General features: G+C 35.0%; 2 protein-coding genes and 1 long non-coding RNA gene across 3 annotated transcripts in view; 1 reads left to right on the top strand and 2 right to left on the bottom strand.

Annotated features, from left to right (window-relative positions):
• Window positions 1-258: 258 nt before the first annotated feature.
• Window positions 259-1,938, bottom strand: LOC128681549 (uncharacterized). The gene is made up of 2 exons (XR_008406023.1): window positions 1,686-1,938; window positions 259-1,017 (listed from the first exon to the last, which is right to left on the bottom strand). It is a non-coding gene; the product is annotated as an uncharacterized LOC128681549 (long non-coding RNA).
• A 10,904-nt stretch (window positions 1,939-12,842) lies between these two features.
• qsm (quasimodo) overlaps window positions 12,843-16,914 on the top strand; it is a 48,479-nt gene continuing 44,407 nt past the window's right edge. The window contains exon 1 of the mRNA XM_053765288.1: window positions 12,843-13,045. The gene's annotated coding sequence lies outside the window, so the exon portion shown is untranslated. The remainder of the gene's footprint in view (window positions 13,046-16,914) is intronic.
• Window positions 14,901-16,901, bottom strand: LOC128681419 (uncharacterized). Its single transcript, XM_053765286.1, has one exon. It carries the CDS (start codon window positions 16,898-16,900, stop codon window positions 15,125-15,127), a length of 1,776 nt encoding a protein of 591 aa, XP_053621261.1. The 5' UTR covers window position 16,901; the 3' UTR covers window positions 14,901-15,124.

Raw genomic sequence — 16,914 nt, 5'->3', positions numbered from 1 at the left:
TCTTTAAATTAAAATAGAATTAATTAACTAAGTATTCGAGATTGAAACCGAAACATATCTTACTGGCTGAGGCATTTATATCGATTTTAAATTAAATAATATTGATGTTAAATTACTATATTTAAAAACTATACTATATTAAAAATTAACATACTAGTTATAGGTCGAAATATAGATTTAAGTGTAATATATTTTTGATTTTTCAGCTTATTTTTCTATATGACTATGGATATCTTTGAGTCGAGTATGCTAGGTGCCTAGTTAAAAACATATCATTAAATATAATGTTTTTTTTTTTATTATATAAATTAGATATAACCACAAATTAATGCATATCACATTGTCTGTTTTAAAACTCTGTTGTATTAAAAAAAAATACTTGCCTAAGATCTGTGATGTATCTACATATTTTCTGAAAATATATAAACGATATTAAAAAAAAAAATGTTAAAAAAAAAGAAAAAGTATCTTTCTGCCAAAAAATTGCTGTTAAAGATATAAAATATCTTCTTGTAACTTTTCTATTATTATTTTTTTTTTGCTTTTTTTATCATCATATTGGCCTAAAATAGCGACGGCTTCGTAGAAATCACGCGAATATGCCAGAAACATATTAATATATTATATGTTAGTGACATATATACGCCATGTTGTATGTATGGTGTAACTTGTGTATTAAACATATTGATATGTGTTATATTATATAAATTATGTCTGCAATGTTGTTATTATTTCATATCCCATAGTGCAAATCACAAAAATCGAATTAATGAAATAAACAAAATTCATTTTACTATTCAGTCCAATTTTCTGGTTTACAATTGATATAATTATACTTTTAACTCAAGATCAACCCCAATAAGGGTAAGGGTAGGGTCCGAAGACGGGTGGGGGAGGAGGGGGCGGTCTGTAAAAGCCTCCAAATCCGCCGACAGCAAATCCGCCGACTCCGAATCCGCGCCCGTAACCATAACCAAAGCCAGGACCGTAACCACCTATAAAGTGACTGCTTGTGCCCTGCAAATAAAAAAATGTTTTTTGGTTATACGTGATGAATGTTTGACTGAAGTTGCATTCAATCAAAAATATGATTTGGAAAATATACGTATTTTGGTTACATATATTAATTTAAATAAAATAAATAGCGAACGAATTAAGTAAATATAATAACGCCACAGTTTTAATATAACACACTTTTCAATAAAAACTTATTATTTTATTTTTGAGGTTCCGTACAAAAAATCCAAAAAAAAGGACGCATGATAAAAATACAGACAAAATTTAATTTCTGTAAAATCATTTAGTGTGACGTATTTTTTTTTTTATTTAATTTAATAATTTTAATCGAATAAAGTCACTAGTCGCGACATTAAAATGGAATTGCGCTGAGCACATGGCTAGAAGAAGTGATGGAAGGTGGAGTAACGCTGTAACTGAGCGGTACCCCAGAACTGGAAAACGGAGCGTAGGACATCCGGCGGCTAGATGGGTCGATGATGTAAAGGAAATTGCTGGCAACAACTGGATAGGGATGGCCCAGGACAGAGATGGTTGCCGGAGACGGAAGGAGGCCTATGCCCAGCAGTGGGTCACGGAGGGCTGCAGATGTTGATGATGAAAGTCACTATTCTTTCCAATGATAATTCCTTTCACACTTTTATTTAATAAATAAATATATAACAAACCTGAATCACCACAAGCACAACGAAACACAGCACACAAATACGGATTGCTGACTGCATTTTATATCTCTATATAGATCACTGTCAATGTCACAATATCGCACGAAATATATAATGTTGCTCTGTTTGTTAAATATGGTCATTTGTTTAAATATTGTATTAGAGGCATTTTATAACTTTTTATTACAACTTTTAGGGTTCCTCGTATTGATATAAAATCACCCTTTTCATTAAGAAAATGCTGACGAATTTTGAAGCCGCCGGTCGTCGTTACTATATACATATCAAGACTAATATTACAAATGCGAAAGTCTATCTGTCCGTTCCGCTTTCACAGCTAAATCGCTGGACAGATTTTGATGAAATTTGGTATACATGTTGGATCCGTACCCGAAAACTTCGGTATTGCTTCTTCCACATAGGTGAGGTTTTGGTGGCTGAAGCTAGGCTGTGGCTTGCCTCGTTGTGTTACCCTCGCCGCTTGGACCTCAGTCTCCTCGCCATCCGACATCGTACCCTCGGAACCAGACATCGAATAATCCAAATGCGGAACAGAAATACCCTTGAAATCAGGCGTCTTCGTCAGAAAATTGGACAGCGGCGCAAGTCGTAGTCGTCTTTTGTCGTTGTATTTATTTTCAGGATGAGGCCACAGTCGTCGACGTCGTATGAAAAATTATAACCACACATCACAACAAAATGCTGGCCGCCGTCTTGTAGTAAAACTCGTATGATTCACTGCGCCCGCGCCCTCCTTTTTCTTCTTCTATCCCGGACGAGCCCCCAAAATCTTGTGGGAGATAGGAGCAGTGAAAATCCGAAAAAAAATAATTATATCCGCAATCATAACCAGCGTTCATTCCTCTCTTCAACGCGTTAGAGAGCGAGCCCTAGTGTTGCCAAAAAACAATAACACCATAGATTAAAAATGAACCATAAAGTGCGTTCCCACATACATGTAGTAAAATAACCCCATTCCCCCAAATTATTACTATGGGGATGAGAGTTTGTATGAAAATCATTTCTGTTCCGATTTCGCAGAGAAATTCACGCGGGCGAAGACGCGGCAAAAGCTTGTTAGAAATAAACTCTTACAGGTTAGACAGGACCAGGGTTGAGATAAACTCAATGGCCACATTTAGCTGTATGACAGGCTAAATGGCGAAACTAAATAATATTCGATAGCAAAGATATCTCTTAATTACAGTCCGTGGCGGGTGTCTTCAGATTATATTAATCTATGAAGACGTTATTAGACTACCAGACCTTTTTGCCAGTCTACTGTGCACATTTTTGAAAATAGGACTTTCAGTCCTGACATAGAAGTGTTATAAAAAAATGCCAGCGCCGTCAAATGTGCACGAAAATGATGAGAATGTGTTTAAAGTTAGTAAACAATTTTATCGTTGATCCATAAACTAACCTGAATTATTATGAAGACAAACAATATTTTGCTCAGTAACAAGCAATGAAAATACATTCTTTTTCTTTTGAGACAAAAAAAAAAAAAAAACAAAATTTATTTTTGTACGAAACCAATGGAAATTTACTCAAATCGTTCTTGACCATTTCAATATTAGATTTCAGTTTACTTTGCATTGTTCTCTATTGCTGTATGACATAAGGCACAAATTTCCAAGTTTATATTATTGATTTTGTATGTTTGGTATTTTTACATGCTAATTATGATGAGAACCAATGTTTGTATTGTTTGTATTGCCGTCTTACAAAGTATTATGAAATATTTCAGGAAAAAACGGTATATAATATACTACCCTTATATTATATACCTACTATAATGTATGTATACAGTAGTAATTAAAAAAATATTCCACTTAAAATCAAATATTCTTTTTATCAACGCTAGCTTTCTAAATGCTATCTACAGATATTGTGTAGCGAAACGTGCCTTGTTGTGTGAAATATTTACGACTGAAATTTATTATTTATTTATTATGACGATAATATTATATTGATTATATAATAATTTAATGGAAATTTAATGAATGTTTGATAACGATATACTAAATTATATTGTATCAATTGATCGTAATGGGTTCTTAGATGTCTGAAAGAAATTATTTTTATTTTATTTTAGGATAATAATTTACTTACATCACTCAATCATCAAAACAAAGTAGTCGCTTATGAATACTTTGTTTTGTACATGTCCAAAACAAACTTTTTGAATGTTTTTTGACATGTACAAAAAAAAACTGATTTAAACTTTAACGGACTTGTAATAAAAACATTATATATTATGATATTAAAATGGTACGAGACAATTTTTCAGGATTCATATCCCGGTCTATTCCAGATTTATTTTCACATGTAACAAATCAATTTAAAAATGCCATTACTTGACACACATAAACATGGTTTGTCGTGAATTCCGACAACAAGTTTATTAGCAACATGTTTCTAAACAGAGATACACTGGTGGCGGGATTTTACCGCCATATTGCAATTATTGTTTTGCTAATTAAATGTCATTGATCGGACATATAATGATATTCTTAACCTATTGGGTTGCTGCCGGGTGCTGCCGGGAGGAACTGGTCAGCTCGATTTTTTTATTAAAAGCATTTTTGTTTGGTTAATTATACATATACATACATTTTTTTTTTTTTCCTTTCATCAGCACTTGATCACAATCATAATATGTTTCAGTATACCTTTTGACCATGTACTTTATTGTGTTACATTGTTATATTACTGATAACAAATTATACATAAATTTATATTTAAAAAATGGTAACCCCTTCTGGCATAATAGGGACCATCACTGTTTGAATGAGTTTCTCTCGGCATTTCTTCTCAGCAGTGGTCGTTCCGAAATGCTTGTAGTTTGTAGCTTTGGTAAATATCATTTAATCAATACTCAATACATATAATAAAATTGAAGAGAGGCCAAATTTGTACATTGGACATTAAAAAAAAATCTTCATGGAATATACTTAGTTACTGATATAGATGACGAAAATATAGTTTTGGAAATGTTTGTCTGTCTGTCTGTCCAAACGCGCATCACTCTACAAATCTACTGGACCGATTTGCTTGAAATTTGGTATGTAGATACCTTAACACTTAGATACATTTCACCTTAGGGTTAACACTTAGATACATTTCATCCCGGTAAATGGTCAGGTTCCCGTAGGATAATTGAAAAACGAATTATGAATCAAAATTGCGGGACGAGACACGCAGCGGGAAACAGGAAATTGAACTAAAGATGAGAAAAGAATGCGAATTTGAATCATATAATATAGTCTTACAGAGCACGCGATAAAAAAATTACTGAGATTTTTCTATGAAATTCACGCGGGCGAAGCCGCGGGCAAAAGCTAGTTTAGAATATGACGAGAAAAAGTGCCTGTGAAGGCCTAATTTCTGAATAAATGATTTGATTTTGATAAAGTAAATAATTATACTGGATTAATTGATACATAATATATGGTGGGATTTGCGATAAAAAAAATGCCAATAAATGTTTTGAATTTTAATCAATAAATGTTTAAGATTTTACTGCATAAAGGGGGCACTCAAATTATTCAAGCTTTGCTCTATAATCTGTGACATTATATCAACTATCATCAGTAAGTACACCAATCACGTCCCGCTAATATTATAAAGGCGATAGTTTGTTACTTCTTGACGATAAAATGGCTGGGCCAATAAATTAAACAAAAAAGGCCAATGCTTATCGTATCAGCTACCACAATAACTAGGTGTTACCTTGGATTAAAACATAATATATCTTTTAATCCAAGCAATTCCAATTTGTCAAAGATTCCTATAGACTTTTAAAGTAGTAAATGGCTTTACAAAGACCTTCTGGCATGATAGGGACCAACACTGTTCAAATAAGTTTCTCTCGGCATTTCTTCTAAGCAGTGGTCGTTCCGAAATGCCAGTAGTTTGTAGCTTGTGAGAAATAACTATTTATTATAAAAATTGACGTGGAAAAGTGCCTGTGAAGGCCTAATTTCTGAATAAATTATTTGAATTTGACAACGTGCTTAAATGGCGCTACTGCTACTGCATAAAATTAAAAACGTAAAAGTATGTGTAACTATCTAGTAAATCTATACACCATACATTTTTAATTATGCCAAAAAAATTTAAAGCTTAATATTAAAGCAAAATTTAATATTATCGTTTATCACCAAAGTTATTGAGGTTTGCGTTTATTGCAAAATATCAATGAATTAATGTTAAACAAAAATGCTGTACAGGCAATATTCAATTCAGCCGGCAATTCTTGTACCGCGATCATGATATTGGTCAGCAATTTAAATATTAAGTCAGCAAAATAATTATTCGGTCATCAGAGTCTGTCAGCAGCTAATTTGGGTTCCATTGGGCCAATGGGTGATCGGCTCCCAATGGAGGAATTTCTCGTCCTTTAAATTCAGCGTGTAAAAACGTTTTTTTTTTTTTCATCGACTATGAAATTACGTGTTGTCGATTTAAATCACTTTAGATATCTCTTCTCTTCTCCGTTGGATTCGGAAAGCTTAAATATATATCGTAAGTTTAAAACTTCCAACGCATACAGAATGCAAATACTCCCGGACGAGCTGCATCGATTTCTGCGAACGTTGCAGATGCGCCGGACGATAGGGACGCGACACGTGACACGGATTTATCGATGTCCACTACTTATTGCATTCTAGTCAATCGTGATATATCCTACAATAATAATGCTAAAGTTTGAACGTGAGTGCACCTCACTCATAGTCTATAATTCGACTTGGGGCAAAAATACATTTTTTGTATGTATATATGTTTGTAACGCGATAAGTTTCGAACCGCTGTTGGTCTGATTTTGATGAAATTTAAAACGCCTCATTACGCCTTAATGACGTAAAATCTACTAGAAAAAATGTATAGTGTAAATAGGTAATTAATTAATATTAATCTATGGCAATACGTCGTTTTGTATTGTTCGGAATGCTGAGCCGAGCTGACGTATGAAAGGCTACTGCATGTGACGGACATGATCATGTAAATATAGATGTGTGGAGAGACTACAATGGACAGTATAACGATAAATATGTCAGGGGAAGTCTGAGGTAGCATAACATCATCATTCATCGTAATTTCAGCCTCTTTGTGTCCACTGCTGAGCACAGGCCTCTCTTAGCGTACGCCAACCTCTGTCCTGTGCCTCTCTCATCCGTGTACCACCTGCGACGATCATTAAATCGTCCCCCCATCTCATCGCAGGTCGCCCGATACCTCCCTCGCCGGCCCCAGGCCACCGTTCAGTCAGCAGTCTACTCCAACTGCAATCACGCCGAAGTGCCAGGTGTGCTGCCCACTTCAGGTTCATGACCGCGTCTCCAACGTTCCATACTTTGGTACGCTGTCGGATCACGATGTTTGGACCGGAGATAGCACCAATTATAGGAAAATTGGAAAGTAACAGGCTTCCATAGGCATAGGCACGTTATGAAAAGAGACTCCACCTTCTAACAACGTTGGATGGATTTGAAATTGAATGGAAAAGGAAGTAGGAGAAGGCCGAAAAATATACGGATTGTGTGACGTTAGCGACATATCCATGGTTAAAGAAAGTAACAGATCGATTAACTTCAGATATGGAAAAGCGGATAGGTCTAACTGACTGTCGAGTCTATCAGATTAGGCGGACGATTAATTTAATTTTATTCTTTTTATAAATTCCATAAAAAGGAATAAAATTAACTGTGGCAAACTGACTGGTAGATGCACCTATTAAAAAGAGCTATCTAGCTCATTCCAGCATCTACCAGTCCGTTAAATGTAACTGTTAAATCTGTTAAAGTCCAGATGGATTTGGACTGATTTGACAGTGAACAATGAACACCCTATCGACTCGATAAAAAGAACAGTGCTTGCCCATCCCTAGACATCCTGCCTTCCGTTTACGTCACTATCGTACTTGACCCGTACTAACTGAATCTAATCACATCCATGCCATACAATTTTACACCCTATTCGTATGGCTTACGGTTCAAAGTGACTCGAAACCGAAAAGGTTGTAGAATTTGAAACCTAGTAATTGGGGGCTTAACTTTGTGCACTAACCTAGTTAAGTCACGTACCCCTCTCCCACGTATCCTACTCGTTTGGTTTTTACCCTGTCATCCATGAAAGCGTAATGTTCCTACACAAATTCTAATAGCAAAAACTCCTTGAAGTAGTCTCGTTTAGTTATTCAGGCGCTTTGTTTTTTTTTTTTGACATTACGCTCTGTAGCACTGATTCACTTTCAAAATCGAATAAAATCATTTTACTTTACATTTGCCTGATATTTATTTAAGTATTAATTGCGTTAAGAAAATAGTTATATACAAGGATAAATTAAACCTTTTTGACACGTAACTATAATGAAATTTTCTTTTTTGTAGTATGTCAGTACACTGGTGTCAGATTTATTCAAATCGCCTAAAGGCATCTGACATGACTGAAGCGGTGGTGGTGTAATGGTTAAGAACCCCGCCTGTGGATCGAAAGGTCCCAGGTTCCAATACTACTCGTGCCACATGAGTTTGTATACCAACTTGACTCATGTATAGTAGTTTTCATCGGGATCCCTTTCATTGGCATAATGTGTTTTGTCCTAAAATGGATTGGGAATAATGAAATTGGCATAATTTATTTAGCACAATATTAATTAGACCGAATTTGGTTTTAGCATAATATGTACTGTGCCATAATTATTATTTAGCATAATGCATATATGCATTTTTTTTTCAATATGGTTAGGTTAGGTAAATTATTTTATGCTTAATCATAACATGATGCTTATTGCATTTATGCTAAAAACCGTTGTGCTTATTAGTATTATGCGAAATTATAATTAGTAGTAATTACAATATGCTAACTTATTTTATGCTTAAAATTTTTATGCTTCTTGACAGTGAACCGTTTTCATCGACCACCACTTGCTTCCGGTGAAGGAAAAACACGGTGAGGAAACCTGCAAACTTGTTGATTATTAACTTGTGTGTGAAATGGAGAAGGCAATGGCAAACCACTCCATTAATAATGCCAAGAAAGTTGTTACTTTTGTTTCATTACATGCAATGACCACGACCCTCATGAGGAATACGACTATGTAGAAGATATACGAGTTAGAGATTGGTATACAAACTCATGTGGCACGAGTAGGATTCAAACCTGGGACCGTTGAAACTCAAGAGAAAGGTTTTAACATCACCGCTTCAATAAAGCCAGTTATAAAAAGTAAAGGCGGAGTAAAGTGCTGACTGAACGGTGGCCTAGGGCAGGCGAGAGAGGTGCCGGCGACCTGCAATGAGATGGGGGACGATTAAATGATCGTCGCAGGTGGTACATGGATGAGAGAGGCACAGGACAGAGGTTGGCGTACGCGAAGAGAGGCCTGTGCTCAGCAGTGGACACAAAGAGGCTGAAATTATGATGATAAAAATTAAATTAAAATAGACTAAAAGTTTAAGAGGTTAATTAATTATCTGCGACGTAAATATCGCACGTTATATTTTCACTAACTACAAAACAACAAAACAAAACACATTTTGATTTCTATGTTAATAACAAAATGGCTGCTCAGTATTAACTTTCGCTTACAATGAAAATCAAATGTTTTCTTATCCCTACTCTCGCAAAATTGCTGCCTTCTGGGAAAACATTTACGCTAACAGGAATCGATCCTGCGACTTTTTTATATAATACTAGCAGCCCGCCCCGGCTTCGCTCGGGAACAAATATAAACTTCTATTATCCTTACTTCCTAATTGCGAAAGTTTGAAAATCTGTGGGTGTTTATGTTTGTTATAACCTGGAATAACACATAGGGTACTTTTTATCTCGAAATTCCCACGGGAGCGAAGCCCCGGTGCGAAGCTAGTAAGTATATATTTAAGTTAAAATACGATGCAGGGAGGGGGTTAACGGTTAACCGAACAAAACATAAATACAGATTAAACATAAAACCGCTTCTTCATAACCATAATAGCCATTATGCATACATATATAGGAAATTCATTAATTGGACGCCAGCCAACAACTTTCGGGGGTCATCGACCCGGCGACAGGTTTCGGCGGCGCGTACACACAGACAGACAAAACTACAACTCTAATATAGTCTGGTGAAACTTGAATTTTGAGTGCACTTATGAACAAATAATGCCATTTAAGGAATGAGATACGTATGAGATAATTTTAATAATCCTTTACGACTTCGAGCAAAATTATACATTATTTGTTTAAATGTATGTGTTTGTAATGCGATAACTTTCGAACCGTTGGTCTGATTTTGATGAAATTTAAATCATATGTCAATAGAATTTTTAAGTTCGTCGGGCATCAAAATCGGTTCAGTCGTTTTTGAAATATTCCCAATATTTGTAAAAAAAATTATTGTATTCGCGTGGTCTAAATAAAAATAAAAATATTGATTTTCGGACAATATGAATACATTGCGTTAGTTTAGTAATCTTAAAAACGAATTGTGTTAGTAGTGTCTAAGTTCGCGGCGAAAATCTAGTATTAGTAAGATATGAAAAAACTATTTAACTATATTAAATTGATCGATTTTTTCGATTATGTCCCGCATTTCACGAAATGTGCCAGTTTTTCAAATCTAGATTTGAAATTTGCTTTGCCCAAAAATATCTTTTAAGTGTTGCCGGCGCGGTTGCTTATTCGAGACAGCCAAGAGGGCCAGGGCCAGGGGGCATCATCTCTTAACGCGATCCACATTACGACCTAAACCGAACTGCATCGCAAATTCGTACCATCGACTTAATTTTTTGTATATTCATACAAAAATTTAAGTCGATGGTACGAATTTGTTGTTTTGTTGATGTGCGATTCATTTTAGCTTCTTAAATTGAACTGAGTTGCATTGGAATCGTTCTGTAAAAGTTGATGGTAGACCTACAACTGCTCCTTAAGGAAGCGGAGCACTGCTAATAGTGTACGGCAAGTTTCGCTCAATGCTCCTAGATTTCTTCTCGCCCTGACACTTGGCACTCTAGGGCGGAACCACACGCCTCAAATATCTTGTTTCTTTGTAATAACTTTATTACACGTAAATAAGTACATTGTACAACGACGAACTTATATCTTATTAAACTACTATATTCCCGACCGACTTTGCTCATGTCAAACCATTAATAAATACTCCTAAAGCTTCCTCGTGGAATCACACTATCTATTGGTGAAAACGGCATGAAAATTCGTGCAGTTGTTTTTGAGTTTGAATTGACGACCTCCGTGGCCTAATGGTCATCACGGCAGACTGCTACACTGGAGGTCTCAGGTTCGATCCCCGGTCAGGTCAACGTGTTAAATAATATTTTTTAGACGACCTCGGTGGCGCAGTGGCAAGAATCTTCGGTTCGATCCCCGGTCGGGTCATGATGGAAAATGATCTTTTTCTGATTGGCCCGGGTCTTGGATGTTTATCTATATATGTATTTATTATAAAATATAGTATCGTTGAGTTAGTATCCCATAACACAAGTCTCGAACTTACTTTGGGGCTAGCTCAATTTGTGTGATTTGTCCTAATATTATTAATTAATTTATTTTATTTTAGATTGACCTGGCTCTTGGATGTATATGATATAGAATATAGTATAGATGAGTTAGTATCCCATAACACAAGTTTCGAATTTACTTTGGGGCTAGCTCAATCTGTGTCATTTGTCCGTATACCATACATATTTATTTATAAAAAAAATAAAAGATAACCGCGAACAGACAGACAGACGCTTAGGACTTTGTTTTATAATGCAAGGATAAAAATTCTATCTTCAATCTATGTCACGAGCTTCGGAAGTCTAATCTAGAAGAACTGACAACCTAACACATTATGAAATAAGACAAAGCATATCAATTGACTAATAAGACGAACGACATATTGGTCAATATTGTCTTTTAACCTGCAACCCAATGTGACCGGTAATGCATTGATTTAAAGCACATTTTCTCTTGTCAATAGTTGGGTAGTTAAGCTCCATATTTGTATATTGTGTTTTTCAACCTTCGTCGGCTCTCACTATTTGTAAAGGTATAGTCGTATCGGAATGAGTACGTAAGATAGACTCTTTAAGGAGCAGAAAACGGGTTTTTAACGAACTACATTTTTTGCCATTGCAATACCAAATAAAATGGCTATGATTGGTTGATAAACACCCGGTGTTGCCCGCCAGGAATACCGCGAAATTATTTTTTTCTACTCTGAAACAGACAAATTTAACGTAGGTTCACGATTCCGTCGAAAGGTCTGATAATCAGTGGCATTTTATAAAGTACTAGCTGCGCCCCGGGGCTTCGCTCCCGGTAAAAAAGTACCCTATATATTATACCAGCTTATATTTAAAGAAAGAAAGAAAAACTATTAACTCTAAATAAATATAAATGTATGTATATTTTTTTATCAGTGATATAACAATGTAAGTATATATATATATATATATATATATAGTATATATATATATATATATATATATATATATATATATATATATATATATATATATATATATATATATATATATATATATATGTCACGGTGTTAACCACGGCGCTGGTCTTCCGCGGACACCATTGAAGAACATAAATTGAAATGACGACACAAATTGGGCAACACACACAACATTAATTGTGATATTCTACTGTGTATCAAATCTCATAACAATCGGTCCAGTACATTTTTCATGAAAGCATATCAAACATACATACATACATACACACATCCTCACAAACTTCCGTATTTATAATATTAGTTGGAATTTCCAATGGACAAATTTATTTTTCCGGGTCGAAAGGTAACCTTTGTCTTCCTCCGTACTTCAAACTACGTGTATGCAAAATTTCAAGTAAATTTGATTAGTAGATAAAGCGTGAAGCGAGAGGTAACAAATTACCTTCGCATTTATAATATTAGTTAGGATTAATTATATCACCCTGTAAATATTATGATAAAGCGATTTGTCTATGCAGTTTTATATCTATCTGTTCGTATACATATCTATCTACATCAGCAATCAGTTCCCATTCCCAGTTATCTAGGACAGGTCAGGGAGCAAACTAGACTAGGTATAACATCTTTTTCTTAATCCGGCAAATACAGCCTGCGTGCACGCAGCCTAACCCGTCATCGCTTCAAGGCGAAAAAGCCAGTCAGTTGCCTTACAGCCGCAGCACGGAATGAACGTGCGTTCTTTTTTCATAAAACAACACTCCAAAATCTTCATTTGTGAATATCTTGCGTTTCAATTTTAAACGGTCTTGTTATTAACCGAGTGTTGTGACAGTTTTACATCGATCGTTTGAGTTGTCTGCTGTTTTTGAGGTTATGTCATTGATACGCTAAGAATTTTGTGGTAAGTTTGCGTTTTCAATTTATTGTTTTGACATTTTATTGTCACTATAGATAGGTCAAAGAAGGTATATTAAGGTTCATACGGGGGATTGGTGTGTGCTGTAAATGTTTGTGTAAGAATATGTTAACTTCAATAGGATGACAACATAGGCGCAAAAAGTTGGACTTTTGCAATTTCGGTTTGTTGTAACAATGTGAACTTTTTGTGGACATGCAACCACTAAACTTGACGACCTCGGTGGCGCAGTGGTAAAGTGCTTGCCTCTGAACCGAGAGGTCCCGGATTCGATTCCCGGTCGGGTCATGATGGAAAATTATCATTTTCTGATTGGCCCGGGTCTTGGATGTTTATCTTTTGTATTTGTTATAAAACAGTATCGTTGAGTTAGTATCCCATAACACAAGTCTCGAACTTGCTTTGGGGCTAGCACAATCTGTGCGATTTGTCCTAATATATTTGTTAATTAATTTATTTTATTATATGGTTTGAGGAGAAGGGATTCCCTTAGAGATTTTTTTTGTCCTAATAGGTATATTTATTTATTAAAATTACTTCTTTTTTTTTTACTTTAATATAATAATCATAATGACTTACCAAAGAATGGACGCGAATTTAAGATAAATATACACAGGTGGGTTCGCGAACCGAGAATTCCGCTTTTTTGTTATGTACAGTCAACAACACATAATAGACAAAGTAGGTACTTATGTTGGATTCATTTTTCCTTCTTACATCAAAAATAAGCATATGATTGAGGTGAATTTTGGTGTGGAGATGTTGAAATGAGAGTGACACAGGTTATTTCTTGCCGAATATGGAGTCGCAGGCAATAATTAGTAATGAAATTATACCGATAGTACACAAAACAGGACATAATCTTACTTAATATTTTAAATGCGAAGGTTTGTGAGGATGTATGTGTGTTTGTTACACTTTCATGTAAAATCTACTGGAGCTATAGTTTTGAAATTTGGTACACGGGTAGAATACACATAAGGTAATTTTTGTTTTGAAAATCCCACGGGAGCTCTGCCCCGGGGCACCAGCTAGTATGATATATTCCGAAAATCATCATTACTCCCACGGTAAACTGTTACTGTGTGGGTTAACCCGCGGGCGAAGATAATAGTGCTGCTAAAAGTCGATAGTTATACTATCGATAAAGTCTACAGATAGGACGACATGTCTTTTAAACTTTTGGTTCGATTATTAGATAAAATTTTAAATAAATATAGTAGACCGAGCTGTGAGTAACAGCTACACTTAATGCCGGCTCCACACTGTCGTCGAACAGTTCGCCAAAATTTGGAGGATTCGGAATACATTGCTGGTTTTTCATTGCGGGTTGCTGTAAATAAAAGCACTCATACTAACTACGCAATGTTCACGCATTCGCGTCGGCATAAAAAGAAACACGTGTAATTGACTACTTCAATTCATACGTGTTTACTTTTTGATAATACAGGGTGATTTTTTATACATTGGCAATATTTTGTCTACATGCACAGTCCACGAACTTGAACAACTTTTAGTATGAAAGTAACTCCGAAATCACGAAAAAAAAATCAGCTGTTCTTTACGAAATTAAATACCTAACTTGTGGAAAATGTATGGATCAGCTTTTTTTTTTCGAGATTCAAGGTTGTTTCCATACGAAAAGCTGTTCAGTTACATCGACTGAGCATACATGCTATCTACAGATACAATAATGCCAATGTACCTATAATATACAGTGAATAAACCAGGGGGCCAACCACAAGCTTTTGCAAAACAATCTTATTTCAAGGAAGTTTTGTTTCAAGTTTCGTACTGTTATACGGCGTCGAGGAAATAGGTTTTTAAAAAAAAGAATTAATTGATTTGAGGCAACCGTCTAGCATGGAAAGGAGCTCGATTTCGACTGACTGAAAGGAATGGACTAGCGACTAACGTCGCAACCGAATCTGCTGATGCAGCAGTCTGTGAGTGATGTAAGCACTAAAGGGTGCATATGTATAGTATAACACCTCCTTGGGGTAGACTAAACATAGGGTTGAAACTATGTTTAGGAAGAATTATAAAGAGGAAAACCACTTAGGGTTAAACATTAATTCTTATACTGGGAGATGGTATATTTTCCTTAACGGAACAAGGTTTACTGAATTTAGCGGGAGTAATATTCTCTGCAATTGGAATCTGATCAGTTGGAGAAACTGCAGGGATTGGAGGAATAGTATCGGGAAGGCGACGGGATAGACAGTTGCGCGATTTAATATACATAATAAGTTTGGTTATACAAAAGATTAAGATTACACAAATTATAACTATAGTAATAATTGAGTAATGAGTCTCGTATTTAATAATTTGATGTTCATTTAGAATTTTATCTGTTTCTTTAGCAATGGAATTTAGTTTAGATTTTGTTTCTAATGTGAATGAATCTAGATTTATATTATGCAACTTAAGGGGAGGCTCATTACTTATTATTTTATTAAACTTATCTAAAGTGCAACAAGAATCATTAATTAAGTTGAAGTTAGAGTGAACAATATTAACATTTATTTTTACATTATCAAATTTAGGTATCAATTTTGTACTTTTACAGTGGGCCATACAGTTATTAGGAATAGTTAAAATTCCTGTTCCGATAATGTTAATATCAACAAGTTTTTCTTTAGGACATTCAATGTAAAGTTTACTGCTTTTAGATTGTACATATAGCCAATTATTATTATCGAGTGGTTGCCATAAATCTAGATATCCATAAAAGAAGTCTGTTTTACACTGCACGGGGAGAACACTTATTGTATTGGACAATAACTCACTTTCACAACAGGGGTTAACACTGGACGGGAACACTGTCATAACGTCACAGATGTACTCGCGCGGGCTTATCGTTATGCATTCCTTTAACGAATCAAGGTTACAATATTCGGATTTGTCTATGGTCATTGCTATATATTTACTACTAGGTCTTATGAAACTAAAAGTATTAGGTTTATCTTTAATATGAGGAGTTGGCAATGCTATGTTATGATACAAACTATAATCTTTAGGGGACACTAGAGGTATTTTCAGAACAAAAATAATCTTGTTGCCTATACTATAACACACTACACTGGATACATTTGTAATAATATGTATGTTACTTAATGTTAAGCTTACAGGTAACTTAAGGTCTACAGGTAAGTATCTGTAATTATTGACAATTTCTTGGTATAAGTGCGTGGGCGGTAATACGGCCGGGTGCAGGATGTTTTGACTACTAAAAATAATAGCGTTTGTTATGTCTTCGAGGTGGAATGATAAGGTGAGTATAGATGCTTCTAAACTATTGAGTATAAAATCTATATTCGTCTTTACAACTAATTCGTTTGAAATTAAAGTAATATTTTTTAATGTTGAAGAGAAATTATCGATAACTAGATTAAGGCTGACCTCATTAAGTTGTATACTTTGTAATGTTTTATTAAAATTTGTCAAAACTTCAGATGTTATTAGGATATTATCTTTTATTAATGAGCTCAGTCTTTTTTCGTTATCTTGAACATTTCGAATGGCATTGTCATATTTTATGGCGTCATTTTCATCAAGGGTCCCAAACACGATTTTGGAGAGAGAACCAACGGCACCTATCCAGGCTCCTCTTCTAGATCTTCTATTTACTAAGTGCGAAATAGTGGAATATTCAGAGACAATGTCATGATATCTTATTGTTAAGGGTTCTAACAGGTTATTACATTGTAAATTATATGATTTTTCTAATCTAATTTGGTTACATATGTAGCGTGTTGTACCTAATACTGAGTTTATATTTTGCAAGTGGGGTTCAATGTGCGAGATATCGAGTGGGGTGACCACGTCTAAATGACTCATACGGATTTTAAGTT

This window comes from Plodia interpunctella, chromosome 27, assembly GCF_027563975.2.
Source record: "Plodia interpunctella isolate USDA-ARS_2022_Savannah chromosome 27, ilPloInte3.2, whole genome shotgun sequence".
NCBI classification, from domain to species: domain Eukaryota; kingdom Metazoa; phylum Arthropoda; class Insecta; order Lepidoptera; family Pyralidae; genus Plodia; species Plodia interpunctella.
The sequence above is the reverse complement of the archived record's forward strand: the minus strand, read 5'-3'. Positions and strand labels throughout refer to the sequence as shown.

What these genes read in the sequence shown, in the direction of transcription:
- LOC128681419 (XM_053765286.1), bottom strand. Translation starts at nt 16,900, where the DNA reads ATGAGTCATTTAGACGTGGTCACCCCACTCGATATCTCGCACATTGAA.